General features: G+C 44.2%; 1 protein-coding gene across 1 annotated transcript; it reads right to left on the reverse strand.

Moving 5' to 3' along the window:
- Window positions 1-13,232: 13,232 nt before the first annotated feature.
- USP26 (ubiquitin specific peptidase 26) lies at window positions 13,233-16,864 on the reverse strand. The gene is made up of 2 exons (XM_032331619.1): window positions 16,452-16,864; window positions 13,233-16,391 (listed from the first exon to the last, which is right to left on the reverse strand). Exons 1-2 carry the CDS (start codon window positions 16,862-16,864, stop codon window positions 14,033-14,035), a joined length of 2,772 nt encoding a protein of 923 aa, XP_032187510.1. The 3' UTR covers window positions 13,233-14,032.
- Between the last annotated feature and the right edge of the window lie 497 nt (window positions 16,865-17,361).

The following is a 17,361-nucleotide window of genomic DNA, read 5'->3' on the forward strand; positions in this document are numbered from 1 at the left end:
ACACGTGTATTTTTTTCACATATGTAAATCATGTTCCTAACACAAATAAGAACAACACCCACGGGGATGGCATGTGAAAAGTATTATCAGTTCTTACATTTATTCTTCAGACTTTGTAGTTTTCAGTTTTCAGAATAACAACTCAGTTTCCTGACACTTCAGTTGTACTTATAGGTAACCGCTTACAAAACGAAAAGGGCAAAAGAAAATTAGAAGCTTCTAAAAGAGGAAACTGAAAATCCTACAGAAAAGGCAATCATTTTCAGTAATGGTCATAATTATCACTAAAGGAGAGTCTCTGCTTAGCAAACTTTTCATTTCCTACTTGTATTTCTCTCTGCTAAACTCCAGCCTTTCCCTCAGAATTATTAATGTAATCCCAAATGGGGAAAAAAATATATAATTATGGCCATTAGAGCAAACTCCAAATGGCCCATATGACCAAGTAAAAAATGCCTTACACTTACCAGACAGCAAAGTGATTTCAGACTCCAACCCCATCTCTTCACCACAAGATCCCAAATGTCCCCAGTGAGAGGGGAGAGGAGCTTTGATGGGTAACAATTCACCTGGATGGTGCCATTGCTATTACCTCAACCCCTGAGGTGGTACCCAGCCTCCTGAGAAAAGGAAAGTTTTGAGGTGCCCTAAGGAAACGTTTGGAGGAAGGAAAGAGAGGTAAGAGAGAGGAAGAGGCAGTAGGGGGAAAGGCAGCCTTGGCGGGGTAGGGGGGCGGGTAATACCAAATGGAGGACGCCAATAAGTGCCTAAGGTGGAGGCAGACAAAAAGAAAAGTGAGCTATGAAAGATGGGAGGAATTATCCAAATCAAAAGTGGTCTGTTACCTAATGGTGCCCATGCGCCAGGCTCTTCCATTCGGAGGGGCAACAGAACAATGGGCTTGCATATTTGAGCAGAGTAGAAAGCTACCTGCCTCCAAACCATGAAGAGGCTTATGGGAATTGAGAACAATACTAGGGACATTTTGCTGCTGCCCTCGGCTTTCTCTGTAGACCCTGCTCAAGGGATACCAGTCGTGCGCAAGAATACCTGCTATGTACTAGAGAACCTGCTCATGGTCGGAGCCATCTTGGAAGCTGCTTGTTCCCACCATGCCCAGGGGCCCGGGCGCCGGCTCAGTAGCAGCAGTAAAAAGTAAGCTTTAGAAAGCCATGGCTGCTGTGTCTCCTACTTTCATTACTGCCAGATACTCTTTCTTAATGCAGATCAGTCAACCTTCTCTGCACCAGAAAGACTGGAAGCAAAGGTGAGTGACAGATTAGTATAAAAACTCCCAATGCATTTCTTTGGTAGAACCTTAAAGCCTTAGGTCTACAGACGAGCTGCCCAATTTGCCTTTCTGGAGCAGCCAAGACTGTAGAACGAAAGTATAACTTGTTTTAAAAGCTTTAAACAGAGAAAGTCTTCTATGGGGGTAGAAGAAGGAAGGCTTGAGAATTTTAGGCAGGAATCTGAAGCGACCTATTTACTTTCAAGTATTTGTTAAATATGTTGCTGAAAACATACAAGTGTTAAGTCCTCAATGTTACAGGGGATCCAGCGGTGGGGAATACATCCCTTGAGCTATGTTCCAAGGATCAGAAAACTGAGGCTCAAAAATGTATTAGCTCCATGGTCACACAGGATTTTAACCCAAAGAAGCAGAGGCCTGGTGACACTGAGGTGAAGAGTCCATGCCAGTTACCAACATATGGTCTCTCGGCTCCGAATTCACCTGGCAATCCATGCTCGGAGGTAATTCACGTACATTTCTCCTGCACAGTGAGCGCCATGTTGGCCTTTGCCAGTAGAGGGCGCTGGAGAGACATTGCCGGAGAAAAGGGGCTCTTGGCTGTTCTGGCAGCTGCGCAGTGGGTCTGGGTCTGGATACAGAGCTCCAGAAATGCGGAAAGTGAAGATGTCCGTCCGCTTCTTCCTCCAGCCACCCGACTGCTTGCTCAAGGAATTTAAGAGCAGAGTATCTGTGGTGGCAGGCATGGAGTCGCCGCGTGGGGAAGACAAAGTCAACCAGGTCCCCTCTCAGAGGCTGACCTGGGAGACAGCCCCTGCTGACTGTGTGACCTGCTGACCACTGAGATCCACCCTCAGCTCGGGATGTGGTGCCATTCCGTGGTAGGCCCAGCCATCCACCTGCCGGCGGATTGGTTACGTTGGACCCCTTCCACCATAGGATGGATAGCTGAGTGTTCCTGCTGAAAGGGGTGTGTATTGCGCGTCTGTGTTTGGCTTTCCTGCCAGGAGTGCCTCTGCTGGCCCACCGTCCATAGACTCGCAGAAAGCCTCATCTAGCATCATGGCAGCCCACACAGCCTTGCACCTGATCAGGGAGCTCATCTCACAGCGAGCAAGTGCACCAGTGGTGTCCTACCCTTGGAAATAACTGGGCTTATGACATTCTCCATTACCCACCAGCAGCTGGCCTGATGGAATGGCTTACTGAAGACTCCGTCGCAGGGCCCATTGGGAGAAAGAAAATCCCTTGCCAGGAGAGAATTCAGTCACAAAATGCAGCTTATGCTTCAAACCACAGGCGGTCATGTGGTGCCGTGTCCCCCGTGCCCGGAATACATGGATCCAGGCGTCTGGAGAGTGGGGAAGGGCGGTGGGGGGGAGACCTTCTTGCAGGATTACACCTAATAACACACTTCCCGAATTCCTGCTTTCCATTCCAGGAATTTTGAGCTCTCCTGATTTGGAGATGTTAGTCCCCAAGGGAGGAATGCTTTCAACTGAGGCCACACACGTGTCTCCCCCAAACTGGACATTGAAAGTGCCACCTCGACAGCTTGGTCTCCCTGTGCATAAAGAAACGTTAGTCTATTAACTGGAGTGATTGATCCCCATTACCAAGGGTCTATTGTAATAGGAGGGGATTGTTGCCATAGAGAGAATCTTTCAACCATAAGATCTGCAGTGTCTCAAACTTCAGGTGGAGAAGAGTTTTCTTCTTCTTTTTTTTTTAAGATTTTATTTATTTCTTTGAGAGAGAGACAGTGAGAGAGAGCATGAGCGAGGAGAAGGTCAGAGGGAGAAGCTGACTCCCCGTGGAGCTGGGAGCCCGATGCGGGACTCGATCTCTGGACTCCAGGATCATGACCTGAGCTGAAGGCAGTCGTCCAACCAACTGAGCCATCCAAGTGCCCCGAGAGGAGTTATCTTCTACAGGAAGGAATAAATAAGGCTAGAAAGAACTGAATGGGGGAAAGTGGGATGAGCATGTGGTACGTAATTGGACAAATGATCAAGGAATGTCTTTGTTTGCCATCAACCAATTTTCGCAAGGGGTTGCTAAGCAAGCGTTGTGATGCTTGCTCAGGCTGAGAGTGAGTCACAGCTCGGGGACCTGTGGCGAGGACAGAAGTGGGATTAAAATTTGGCCAAGGATAAAATTAACTGGTATTGTGTTCAGATTGATCAAAGGGAGCAAACAGTTCCATTCAACTCATGAGACAAAGACCGGGACTTTGGAAAGGTCTGTGTCTGGCCTCGTCATGGATAAACAAGGGAGTCATGCACAAGTCTTACCTAAGTCATGCAGGAAGGAGACATTTTTTGCAATAAGCCATTTCCTAGAATGCAAAAGAGTGTGGGGGGCATTTCTTTCCTTTTTTTTACCCCCAGCTTTACTGAGATACAATTGACCTGTAATACTGAATAAATTTAAGGTGTGCAATGCATTGATTTAATACACATATATATTGCAAGATGATTACCACCATAGCAATAGTTAACCTCTACCCTATCACATAATTACCATTTCTTTTTTTGTGGTGAGAACATTTTAGATTTTCCCTCTCAGCAACTTTCTAGTACATAATACGGTATTATTAGCTATAATCACTGTGCTGTACATTAGATCTTCAGAATTTGCTAATCTTATAATTGGAAGCTTATACACTTTGACCAATATTTTCCCCACCCACCAGCCCTTGGTAACAACCATCTCTCTAGTTCTTTTCCCTCTTTCACTTTTAAGGATCATCGTGATTAGGTTGAGCCTACTTACATAATCGAGGGTAATCTCCCATTTCAAGGTCAGCTGATTTTTTAAAGATTTCATTTATTTCAGAGAGAGAGAGAGAGAGAACACAAGCAGGGGCGAAGGAGAAGGAAAAGGAGAGGCAGATTGCCTGCTGAGCAGGAAACCGAATCTGGGGCTCCATCCTAGGACTCTGGTATCATGACCTGAGCAGAAGGCAGATGCTTAACCGAAAGAGCCACCCAGACACCCCTCCAGGTCAACAGGTTAGCAACCTTGCCATGTACCATAACATACTCGCAGGTTCTGGGACTTAACATGGGGACCTCTCTGAGGCGGCCACGTATTCCTCTACCTACTCTCAGGGCATCATGATTGTTGGGAATTGGGATGAAACTCATTCAAAGAAAAAAATGTGTCTTTTGGTGGGGACACAGTGTTGTCATTTTTGGAATGCAAGAAGTTGTTTATTTCAGTGGTTGGATGACGGGTGCCTATGTGGCAGTAGGGGCGAGTTCTCAAATGTCTTGTTATGTCTGTAGTCACCTGTATCCTGGGCGACACCGCCTAGTTGCCAGCCGTTCTCCTGCTAAATGTTGTTCAGCTAGAAAGGTATCATTTATACTCTAGCCAGCTTCTCAGGGACATGGTGCTGGCTCTCGTGGGGATGGATTGTGAGTGGAATCCAGCATTGCTGTGAAAATTTCCCATGAAAATTTCATGGGACCTCAATGCATCTGAGAACGTGTTGGCATACTTCACGAGACTACTATACAATTTGTGGAGGTCACTGGACATGTAATGAGGAAGGCGGTAATACAAAGAGTAAATTCCCAGGGCACCTGGGTGGCTCAGTGGGTTAAGCGTCTGCTGTCGGCACAGGTCATGATCCCAGGGTCCTGGGATGGAGCCCCGCTTCTAGCTGTCTGCTCAGTGGGGAGCCTGCTTTCCCCTCTCTCTCTGCCTGCCTCTCTGCCTACTTGTGATCTCGCTCTTTCTGTGTCAAATAGATAAACAAAATCTTAAAAAAAAAATTTAAAAAAGCAAATTCCCGGTAGGGAAGAGCTGCTCCTTTCTCCATTACCTGCCATGAAGATGACTGGGAGAGAAGAGGATGTCCTTTCTGGGCAGCGAAGTGCAGAGTTACATGTATATTCAACAGTGGCCTTTTAGGTGGGGGTTAGTTTCTAATAGGTACAGCAAAGGAGAGATTTTTCCAGGACTTAGCTTGCATATTTGTCCTGCAGAATATTTTGTGGTTTGTGGGAGATAGGTTGGTACAGGTTTTTGTAAACAAACCAGAGATGTGTCACATTTTATTAATTTTTAAAGAATGTCACAAAAGCATGAGTGAACTGTAGAATCTCGTAGTGTGGTCTCAGTATGGACTCAGAAGGCACATTTCTTTCCTCACAGTGCATTTGTTTTCCCGAGGATGCCATTTTGCAAGGCGTGTGTAGGGGCTGTCACTCGCTCCCCTCCCAAACTTTCAGGATTCTATTCTCTTTAGCCTAAGAAACAGTCTCCCTGGATACACGAGACCATTAATCAGTATATCCTTCCATATTAACTAAGTGTATGTGAGCAGTCTAAAGGGGCTCCGCCGGCTCTCTAGTGATCACAGAGCTTGGGTGCAGGTCTGTACACCGCTCTTGATGGTCTACTTCATAGAGTCTTAGATACCGCTTTAGTCCCACGATGTGTTGTCATATAAGGATGAGGCATTCCTGGGATGCCTAGGGGGAATCAGTCGGTTAAGCGTCTGCCTTTGGCTTGGATCATGGTCCCGGGGTCCTGGGATTGAGTCCTGCGTCAGGCTCCCTGCTCAGCGGGGCATTTGCTTCTCCCTCTCCCTCTGCCACTCTCCCTGCTTGTGCGCTCTCACTCTCTCTAACAAATAAATTAAATCTATAAAAAGGAAAAGAATGAGGCATTCCGTATGTTATGCCATCGCTAGGCCCATTCCCCTCAATAGAGATGACCCCTTTTCCACACATCTGATTTCCCTGCCACACGCAAGGCTCAGCTCATTTGCCATGTCTGTCTGTCTTGAAGCTTTGTCTCATCAGCCAGGACCACAGCAAACCCATTCTCAGGACTTTTATCCCTTTCCATGTCTACTTGCCCCTTTAGCACCACATGGTTTCATCAGTTATGTTGTCTTATATACAGCATAGACTCAAAGGATTTTTAGTTGACTGCGTTGATTGATGACACTAGGAATGAATGAAAAGAAAGAGACAGGGATTGATTGGATAGACTGGGGACTGAGGAAGAGGGCGGAGCTGGAGTTGATGTTGTTATTTCAAGGTTGGCAGCCCCCCTCCCCCGTCTGCTAGGATAGATGAAGCCCTCCGTTACTCCTTGTTGAAGCTAGTTGAATTCATTTCAACCAGCACCTTTTCTCTATCTTTTTTTTTTTTTTATTTAAGCCAAAGTGCTGTCTGTGTCATTCTGCCAGGTTTGGGCCTGTCCTTCTCAGCTCTTGCTGTGCTCCCTACTCTCTCCCTGATTCTACGTAGGTAAACTGTCCACAGCCACTCCCTCTCTCACTCATGTCCTCTGCCCTCCAGCACCTCTCCGTGCCCCATCTGCCTATGACCCTCCTCCTATCACTGTGTTCACTTCTGCCCCAGCCTAAAACTTGGGAGAGAAAAACATCTGACCCTATGAACCCTGGGGTATTGTATCTATCCGGGGTTTTTTTCCTTGAGCTATAGGAACGTTCCTGAATGATGTCTTCCTAATAGGGAATTTCAAGTACTAGAAGAACGATAGTCTACAGAAGAGTAAACTTTCTTTTTAAAGGCAAGACAGGGTCGCCTGGGAGGCTCAGTTGGTTAAGTATCTGACTTTGGCTCAGGTCATGATCCTGGGTCCTGGGATGGAGCCCCAAGTCGGGCTCTGTGCTCATCAGGAAGCCTGTTTCTGCCTGCCACTCTGACTGCTTATGTTTTCTCTCCCTCCCCTCTCTCTCTCAAATAAATAAAATATTTTAAAAACCTCTCTAAAAAAATAAAGGGCAAGACTGTAAATATTTTAGGCTTTCCAGGACTTCTTACAACTACTAAACCAGGCTGCTGTAGTTAGAGAATATGTAAATGAACCGGCTTGGCTGTGTTCCAGTAATATTTACAGAAACAGAGGAAACCATATTTAGCCCGTAGACCACACATAGCTGAATTCTGGGCCACAGGCTTATTTTTTTGGCATTCCCAATGTTCCTCAAATCATAGCACAAAAGCAGTGACCATTTTCCTTTATCCATCCACCTACTGACCTCTCTACCTCCCTACCTTGCGTATTTCTGGGGCAGGAAATTTTTGGGATATGCAGAAGAAGCAAGGGAGTATGCGTTGCCGTTGAGAACCCTGGTTGTGAGTGTTACAGGTGCTATTATGGCAGAAAGAACTGCCGAGGCACGTTCCAGAGACCCCAGAATTGATGACTCATAGGTGTAGAATTAGAGACAGGAAATTAGGAGTGTCTCTTAGATGCAAAGACTCTATTCTTGGAAACCTGCTTAATTTTATGCAGGAAGTTTTATGCTGCAAAATTGGTTTAGAACAGTGATACTTTTTGCAACTAACAAAACCGGACAGATAACTGCCTGAAAGTTTTATTAAGTAGCCCAAGAAACAATTTCCTTAGGCAGTGGGTTTTTTTTTAAGTAAACTCTATCCCCAAAATGAGGCCCCAACTCATAATCCCGAGATCAAGAGTCGTGTGCTCTACTGACTGAGCCAGCCAGATGCCCCTGGTGTTTTTGATTTGTTTTGTTCTTAATACTGCCCAATTACATTTTTTATTCCTAAGACTCTTTTGTTTATCTTATAGTGGTTTAGGATAGGAACACAAAATAGAGTGCCCTTTAACAAAACTGATGCTTTTGCTCATGCTTTTCTTAGGTACATGAAGTTTGTGGATTTACATAACACATGTGACGTTTTAGTTTTATATTGTCAACTTGTGTGGGCTGTAGTTTAATCAAACAGCAATCCAGGTATTGCTGGGAAATTATGTCGGAGACATGACTAACATCTACAATCAGTTTACTTTAAGTAAAGGAGATTGCCCTTGATGATATGGGTGGGCCTCATCCAATCAGTTGAAGGTCTTAAGAGCAAATCTGTTTGCCAAAAATGAAAATCTGCTTCAAGACTGCAGCAGTGTCCGGCCTGCCAGCTGGACAGGCCTGTGGATGTCACACTCCTGACTGCAGCACTGGCTCCTGCCTGTGTTTCCAGGGGCCAGCCTGCCGTACAGAATTCAGAATTAATAACGGATTCGGTTTAAAAGAGTAGCCTGACTAATGGTAATCTGTGTGAAACTTGCAGATTTTTTTTTTAAGTAGCGTACCTGGTTAATTTCTGATGCAGGTGAATCTCAGGACAGGGGCAGATTCCGGGATACGGCGGTGGCGGGGGGGTGGGCATCAGACCGGGGCCAGGGCTGGAACTGTACCTTGCAGGCAGGGAAGGCCTCGTCCTGCATGGACACAGTGCTGTTGCAGCCCAGCACCATGATGCCCAGTGCCCAGCGCCGGATGTGAGCCTCCTTGTGCCACTCAGGCATTGCATCACCACTGAGTCAAAGTGGCAACCAGGGGTCCCCTGGAGGTCACCATCTCACTGCTGCTTGCCAGCCACAGAAACTTTCAGTGGGGGATATAATCCACTCTGCTAGGTTACAGAAACATACTTTGCTAAGAATTCTCTTGTGGAAGGGGTGCCTGGGTGGCTCAGTTGGTTAAGCATCTGTCTTCAGCGCAGATTGTGATCCCAGGGTCCTGGGTTGGAGCCCGGCATTGGGATCCCTGCTCGATGGGGAGCCTGCTTCTCCCTCTCCCTCTCCTTCTGTCCACCTCCACCCCTGCTAGCATGCTGTCTCTCACTCTCTCAAATAAGTGGGTGAAATCTTAAAACAAAAAATAAAAGAATTCTCTTGTGAAATACTTTTACTGACTGGGGTCAACAAGAGAGCAGGAGTATAACCAGGTTGATAAAGGATGAATGTAGACACTAGAGTGATGTTGGGGCCCAAGGTCCCTGTCATTGACGCGTGTGAACCTGTCTGAACTGCAGTCACCCCATAAAACCATCTAGCAGTTCTGATTGTTACCCACAAAGCAGATGGAACATTAAAATAAGAAGTGCTTTCCTGGTATCTTAGCCATCTCTTCCGAGCAACTGAAGGATTATGGTTCTCCATTCAGACTTCTTTGCACCAAAAAGCAACACAAAATCAAATCAAATCAAAGAATCTTGCATTAAAATCTTTGGAATTAATTGGAATAGTAGAGCTAGATTACCTGACATGCTCAGCCTCTGTATCCATCTGTGTCCAGTCAGGAGGTAGAAACTAGTTATTTAAACAGGAGGAGTTTAATATAAAGAATTATTAACCTATGATAAAAGTAACTATAGGATATAAGAAAACTCTGTATTTTATCCTAAGGCTGAGGGAGAGTGTCCAAGAAAGGACTAATTTGGAAAGGGGCCCTGATATCCAGGGCCAGGGTTCAGATCTTGTTGATGACATAGTTGTGGCCTACTGAATGGCAGAGAAGTTTGGGGCTGGCCTGAGCCCGACACGGTCCCCGGTCCCTGGGCAAGCAGGAAGTAACCACCGAGGGTACAGTAGAACAGTCAGGATGCAGATGAGCCTCAGCCAGTGCGTGGATGCAAAGGCATGCAGAGAGAGCGAGGTCCTCAGTAGGGACCCTCCAGGGCACCAGTAGAGCTACAGCCAATGGCCAGGTACATAGTCATGCAGAGACATTAAGGGGGCTATGGCAGGAAGCCTGCAGTGTGTAGATTCCTGTCAAGAAGGCTGGGCATTAGAAGGGCAATGGAATACAAATCAGGGCCCAGGTGCAGACCAGAGCGCTGGAAATCGTGGTGTCCAGGTTGAGGTGGCATCAGGAACATTGTCACCAGACCAGGTCGGAGCTGTGAGGTCATTAGGGACCACATATTCTGGTTCTGTAGCTGGGTTAGCACACCCCTAGAGAGACGTGATCACAGCTCACGTTACTAACCCACCCCCACAACTGGCAACAGCCAGAGAGCCCCTTCCCTTTGCAGTGTGCCTCCCACACCATCTACTGAAAAGCTCAACAGTGGCTCCTTGTAAGGAAAGAATGCCTGAAAGAATTCTGTCCATTACTGCAGAACATGTGCTGAAGGCTAAGTTTGGAACTGAGAGGCAATATGTTGGTAACTGGCACAGCCCATCCCCTTGGTTACTAGCTTTCCTATGCACCCATCTACATACATTTGAACTGTTAGAGCAGCAAAATATCTCCTCTTTCCATCTACTAGATAGATATACCTATCCTTGTATATGTTTTCACTGTTCACCCAAATTAAATGATTCAGAGTCCTAAGTCATTGGTATCCATCATGGGCTTTAGTAATTACTCCTCGACTTTAGGCAGGCACCCATTGAATATTCTGTTGCCTCAAGGCTAAATTGTAAAGTTAACCTCCAATAGCTTGTGCATAAAATAAAATAAAATAAAATAAAATAAAATAGGAAGCAGGATAGAGAAAAAGAGAACGGTGAATATAGACTAACAGATGTATACATAAAATACAGAAAATCTGCAAAGCTGCTATAGCCCTTGTTTCGTAATTGGTCTCAAGCTGTTTGTTGTTCAATGACCAATTACAGTTTCCCTCATCCTTGGCCAAAACCTTACGTGCTTTGGGTTCTTTACCTGGTGGAGTGACCAGAACCATTTCCAGATGTCTAAGTTTTAGTCCTTAGTCCTGATCAGTCTGCTTTTTTTGTTGTTGTTGTTGGGACAAAATAGTTTTGCACTGACCATTAGTGGGCAAAGTAAGGGCCCCACAGAGATGTTCATATCTTAACTCCTGGAACCTGCAAATCTATTATTACAAAGCAATGGGAATTAAGGTTGCTAATCAGCTGATCTGAAAGTAGGGAGACTGTCCTGGATTATCTGACTGGGCCAGTCCCCCCATGATTCTTAAAAGTGGAAGAGGAAAGCAAAAGAGGAAGAACGGGAGAATCAGAGATGGCAGTGTGAGGACTCAACCTGACACAGCTGGCTGAAGAGGTGAAGGAAGGAAGCCATGAGCCAAAGAATGTGGGGAAGCCCCTAGAAGCTGGAAAAGGCGAGGAAACAGATGGTCCCTCCAGAGCATCCACAAGGACTGTAGCCCTGCCAACATCTTGATTTTAGCCCTAGGATACCCATCTTGGACTCCTGACTTCCAAAAATATAAGATATTGAGGTTGTGTTTTAAGCCATTAGATTTGTGGTAATTTGTTTCAGACGCAATGGAAAAATTGTCGAAGTTTTTATATCCATGGATTATTTAGAAATCTGACCTGGGGGCACCTGGGTGGCTCAGTCAGTTAATTATCTGACTTTGTCTCAGGTCATGATCCCAGGGTCCTAGGATCAAGCCCCATGTCAGGCTCCCTGCTCAGTGGACAATCTGCTTCTCCCTCTCCCTCTGCTGCTCCCCATGCTAGTGCTCGTGCTCTCTCTCTCGCTCTCTCTCTGTCTCAAATAAATAAATAAAATCTGTTAAAAAAATAATAAAAAAAGAAACCTGATCTGGTGGTGCTTGGGTGCTTGGGTGGCTCAGTCAGTTGTGCACCCAACTCTTGACTCTCAGGGTCATGGAATCAAGCCCCACACCCAATGTGGAGCCCACTTAAGATTTTCTGTCTCTCTCTCCCTCCGCCTCTCCCTCCCCCAAGTAAACAAACAAACAGACTAATCAAATCTTAAAAAAATAAACCTGATCTGTAAATTAGAGAATAAAAATGCACTGATAAGTAACAGCCGCCAAGTTACTTAGAGTTATTGTAATCTTTTATTTAAATAATCATGTAGCAAGACAAATAGTAGCATACAGCTGCTCATTGTGCACCCCAAATTTCTTCTCAGAGGGCAATGATGGGTTCCACCCAAACCATCTGTCCAAGAAGACAGAGCTTCTCTGTCACAGATACCCCAACCATCTTCCTGACCTTCGGACTTACCCTGCACTTTGGAGGTACTACATGCTGAAGAGCAGCAAAGGCAGGGTGGGTCACACTCTGTGCCCACCCCAGACATTCTAAATCTCAGAATTACTGGCATCTTCCTTCTCCTTTCAAAGCAAAATAACTTTTCACTTCCTTTTTCCGAAACTCCTGCTTTGATGCCTATGTGACTGAGCTCAGACTGAGCTCTTCTAGAGAAGTCAAAAGCGTGAAACTGCGAACCTGAACTACCACTCCTCTCCTCGTAAGTTGTAACTCCAGCCTCAGCCTTCAGCCACTGCAGCTGCTGAAGAACTATACAAGTCAAACAAGTTTCTCGTCATTGTGCCTGCAGCACTTTCTTCCGCAAGACTCATTAATTCAATGTAGAAGGTGCCCCTTCCCACATCAATAATCCCCAGGTCTCATTCAGACCTCCTTCTCAATACACTGTGTTGGGAACAGTAGAATTCCCTGACTTCTGAATCTGGTTTCCCCCTTTCAGGGCATTTTCTAACTTTGCCATGCCACTAAGTTCCAGTTCACCTCTTTAAGGGTCTCTGGCATTAAGAGTATCAACAAGCTGTTGGATTAATTACAGCCAGATCAAGACAATACAATGTAAAGGGGGGCGCACACACTGGTAACGATGGAACAAAAAATGCAGTCCCTCGATGGGATGTGAGAAAGACTCTTAGTATAAGTATAAGTAATGTATAAGTAATTTGTCCCAATCAAAGGGTCAAGGTGTTACAGCTTCCCTGCCTCAGAGGTGGAAAAAGGCAAGGGAACAGAGATAACACCTATGTACTATCAGAAATCCAAATTCCTAAATCATATGAAGTTCCAACAGAAGATGACCATCTTCTTGGGATCCATGAGGTTCTACCAAGAAGCAGATAGATCATCTCCAGGCACAAATTTTATGACATTGTATTAAATAGGCACAAGTTTTATGATGTTATCACATGGGTGCAAGTTTTATGATATTGTACAAAATCAGTAACAAGTAAGACTTCCAAAGCCTACAGGTCCACTTTAAAGTATACATTGTTTGTTTACTCCTTGAAGGAATAAGGCCAACATTGCTAAAAGATACAAAGAAATAAAAGAAATCTAGAATTAGTCTTGTAATGTTGAAGGCAGAGGTTTATTCAAAGCCTCAGATAAAGTTATGATAAATCAATATTCCTTTGAGGCAAAGCAAGTGCCTCTCTGAGAACAAAACGACACCAAAAACAGATTGCTAGCAAACAGGAATAATGGGTCAGGTTCTTAAGAGCAAATAAGTTCTCCGTCCTTAAGGTTTATAGCTTAAGATTGTATAGCCCTTTTGGCATTGAGTAAAAGGAGGAGTTTAACAAACAATTGGGAGATTTTTTTTTGGTCAGGCCTCCAGAAACTAAATTTTTTTCATCAAATCACTGAGTATGATCAGAAGAGTGATTTCTGTGTGTGTGTGTTGTTTTTTAAGTTTCTGAAGGAAAGGCATACATGAATGTAAGAGACAAAAAACATAATCAAACCCCTTTAGAAATATACATAATTCAAATATACAAAAGGAAAATCCACCAAGATGTTCTAACATGCCAGTAGTTCTCTAAATTTCTCAAGCATCAGACAAAACCTCCATCAAATCTCTGCTTCCTACCACCAACCCGCCCTAACCAGAGTTTCTGAATTACTAGGTAGGGATGCGGTGGGACCCAAGAATCTACATTTCTAAGAGGTTTCTCCATGCTCCTGCTGCTGGTTCAAAGACTGACTTAAAATCCACTGCACTCAAATATGGAAGGCACAATTCTAGCCTAGTAGAAAAGAATGTTTTTCAGGTGGAACGGTGGGATTGAAGTGTCTGTATTAGGTTTAGGAATGGAGGTTTCTCCCTAAGTGTTTCTGCTTGAACTTTGGTCATGGATGCCAACTGCCTCTTCATCTTTGGCTAGAGTTCAGAGTTTTTGTTCTGTGGAGAAAGTGGTGGCCAATAAGGCAGTCAAGCAGATGTGAGCAACCAGGAGTCCATTCCACTTATTTCTCCTGGGGGGTCTCCCTTGTCTCTGCGCTATGAGACTGGGAGTTCTTTTCCCTTTTCAACAGCTCTTCAAAGATCTCATTGTGCATGTAAAAGAAGATGTACCCGGTGCAAAGCCTAGCCTCCTGCATCAGAGCTTCTTGGATACTTGATACCTGGAGATCATTGTAAGTGAACCACACTTGCCTCTCAAAGTCATAGGCATCGCTGATATAATGGCCTGAATTTGGGGACTTCCCAAGATGGCTGACAACACCAATGAGCCGATAGGCGTAGAGATCTCTCATCTCGGCACTTCCTTTTGGTGTCTTGGCTTCCGTTTCTGTCTTTGTATCCAAAGCTTGTTTCTTTCCAGGGCTTTTATTAGAACTCGATTCACCTAGAGAATTCACATTGGCCCCCTGGAGACTTAAGTCTGTGTGTCGCCTGAGGTTCTGTGTGTACCACTGGACATGTGGCTTCAAAAGGGCTTGAAGCAGTGCCTGCTGAAGGGCTTGTTCATAGAGCCTCACCCTTTCTTGCTGCTTGGTCTGTTCAGCCAGTTTTTGGGATTCCTTTGAAATTCTGTTTTTTTTACCATCATAAAAATCCTCAACGGTGTCAGCAACACTCTCAAAATCTACCAGTGTATTAGTTTTCTTGTATTTCTTTCTCTTTCGATTTTCAGATGCTTCTTGAAGATGAATGCCTGCAAGGCGTGTTTCTGGACCACTGCGGGGTTTACCTTCATTGTCACAGATCAGATAAGGGGACACTTGTTCCAGATCTATCATTAAGCCAGCGGCTAATACCTCTTTTTCAATGACTATTCCATCTCCTAAGTTCACCAATTTGGAATCTGTCCCATTCAGTCTGGAACGTTTTCCCAGGTCTTTTTTTTGCTGTTCTCTGCGTGACCCTTCATAGAGAATCCGGGATTTTTGTGGTTTAGACTCTTTGTCTGGCCCAGCGTGTGGAACCCGGTGAACCCTGGATGCTGAGGTCAACTTTTGGGAAAGTGCTGATGGTCGGAGTCTTTCAGCACTCAACTTCTGAAAGACTTTTAGGACTTGGATGTCCCTATTATGTACATTCTTGCTCACAGGAAGAGGTGGTTTGGTACTTTCATTGCAGTGAGATGATAACTTTAAATACTTAGAAATAACAACTTCCTGGTCATCCTTCCTCAGCGACCAAAACTCGTTAAAGATATAACGTTTCAGATGAACAATGAGAACCCTGGGGAGCCTACTGAACTTGTGCACTGCGACAGAACTCCTGTGCTGACATTTCTCACATTTATACTCAAGTTCTTCTGCTCCGAAGAAGAGATCAAAAGCAGATTGAATAGACAAAGGGAGCGCTTTCATTCCCTGGGGAAGGTTAATGGAGAGATAATTGCTCACTTCTGTCTTGAGAACAACCTGACCACAAGCTTGACAAATAATAGAGCGCAGCAACTCAAACTCAAAATTAGTGATGACGGGACAAATGAGCACTCTGGTGGCAGCATTGTCAGCAAAGACCTGTTGAGCGGTGTTGTCCTCTTTGGATTCAATTTTCATCTTCCAAATTGTGTTTAATTTCCCCATGTTCTCTTTCATCTGATCCAAACAGTGGCCTAAAAACTCATGGGCATCATTTTGTATGTTGCCAGAGAAGATCTCTGCAACTGTTGAAATGGCTTTTTTAATATTTACAAGTAACCGCTCCTTGATTTTTATGTTATAAATATTTTTCAAAACAAAGAGCTGTGCTAAGCACATGCTAAGAGCACCAAGGGGAATTTTATCCCATGGGAAATCCTGACTGAGTAAATCATCAGCAAAAGATGGAATCGAAAATAAGGACTGTAAAACTGCATTCATGTAACAGGTGTTTCCCAAGTTGGGGAGGCCTTGCCATAATTTCTCTGGGTAGAAATCAAAAGTCATCTTGAGTTTGTCCCACTCTGGGTCATTTGCATTATATTTTGGTGCCAACAGAAACGCCAAATATAGTTTCTCAGTCAGCATCTGAAGAAGACCTGTGCCATCCAATTGAGGCTTTCCAGGAGAAGTGGTCTTTATTAAGGCCTCAAACTCTACTTTTTTTTTCTTTTTTAACACTCTTAATCTCAATTTTTTCTTCTCATCATGGCTCACATGCCTCAAGGGATTTGTCTGGGATTTCATCTTTCCTACAGAATTAGTCTTTTTGGGGGTATTCCCAGTCATCTCTGAACCAGATGATACCATCCTTTTCCTTTTCCCGTATCTATTCTCTAATAAATCTTTGCAATGAAGTTTTGATGACTTTGATGCAGATGAAGCCCTCTTCTGATGGTCAGGTGTTCGAGTTCCTTCTCCTATCTGAAAAGATCTACTACTTGGCTTCCTCTTCTGATGGTCAGGTGTTCGAGTTCCTTCTCCTATCTGAAAAGATCTACTACGTGGCTTCTTGCCTGCTTTGCGGAATGAGTTTTTGTTGATTTCCTTCGGTGCTGTCTTCCTGGCAAAGATATCTCCATCCTTCCCAGGTCTCACAGATGACTGAGTATTATTTTGATGGACTCTATCCAGGAACATCTTCAACTGTACAGCATCTCTGAAATATAATCTTTCCATAAACAAGAAGCTATTGTTTTGGAAAATTAAACGCAGGTGATTTTGCTTTTCTCCATATGATCTAAAGACCACATTTTTAATATTATTTAGTTGAAAAGTTACAGATTCTCCGGTGGTGAAACACACCACCAATTTGATCCTCTTCTTTCTTTCTACTGTTTCAATGTATGCTTCTTTGGTCCTAGACATCCCCATCTTCCTGTTCCATATTTGGACAAAACCATGTACCCTTAGAGTGGCCATATTGTCTTCAGAAATAAGTTACACGTATCCTGAATTATTGACAATCTCAAAGTTCTGATTTGTTTTGCAAGCTCACTTTTGGAGACAGCACCAAGAAATGATTCTTCAGCTCTCTATAAGAATGGTTCTACTTCTCGTATTGGTTTTATGCTAGTTTCTTCAGGTTCTGGATGTCTAACTATTTAGTGATAAAACCAATAATCTTCAAGAGCTGTACATGATGACACGAGGAAAGAATCTTGATTTCTCAGGCAAGGCAGCTACTGGAAAAAAAATCAAGAAAAATCATTTAAGCTATTAGAAAAATGCTTGGATAGAACTCAGATTTTACTCCTATGCACTAAATCTCCTTTCCACTACAACACTAGATTCCATTCTGATTAATTTCCCCACTTCAGCTGAAATCATTAAACACTTGGAAGACTTTCAATACATAGCTGGAGAGCATAATGAACAGTGTCTCAAGCGTAAGCATATACTGTGTTAATTCTCCTGTC

Source organism: Mustela erminea, chromosome X, assembly GCF_009829155.1.
Source record: "Mustela erminea isolate mMusErm1 chromosome X, mMusErm1.Pri, whole genome shotgun sequence".
Taxonomy (NCBI): Eukaryota; Metazoa; Chordata; class Mammalia; order Carnivora; family Mustelidae; genus Mustela; species Mustela erminea.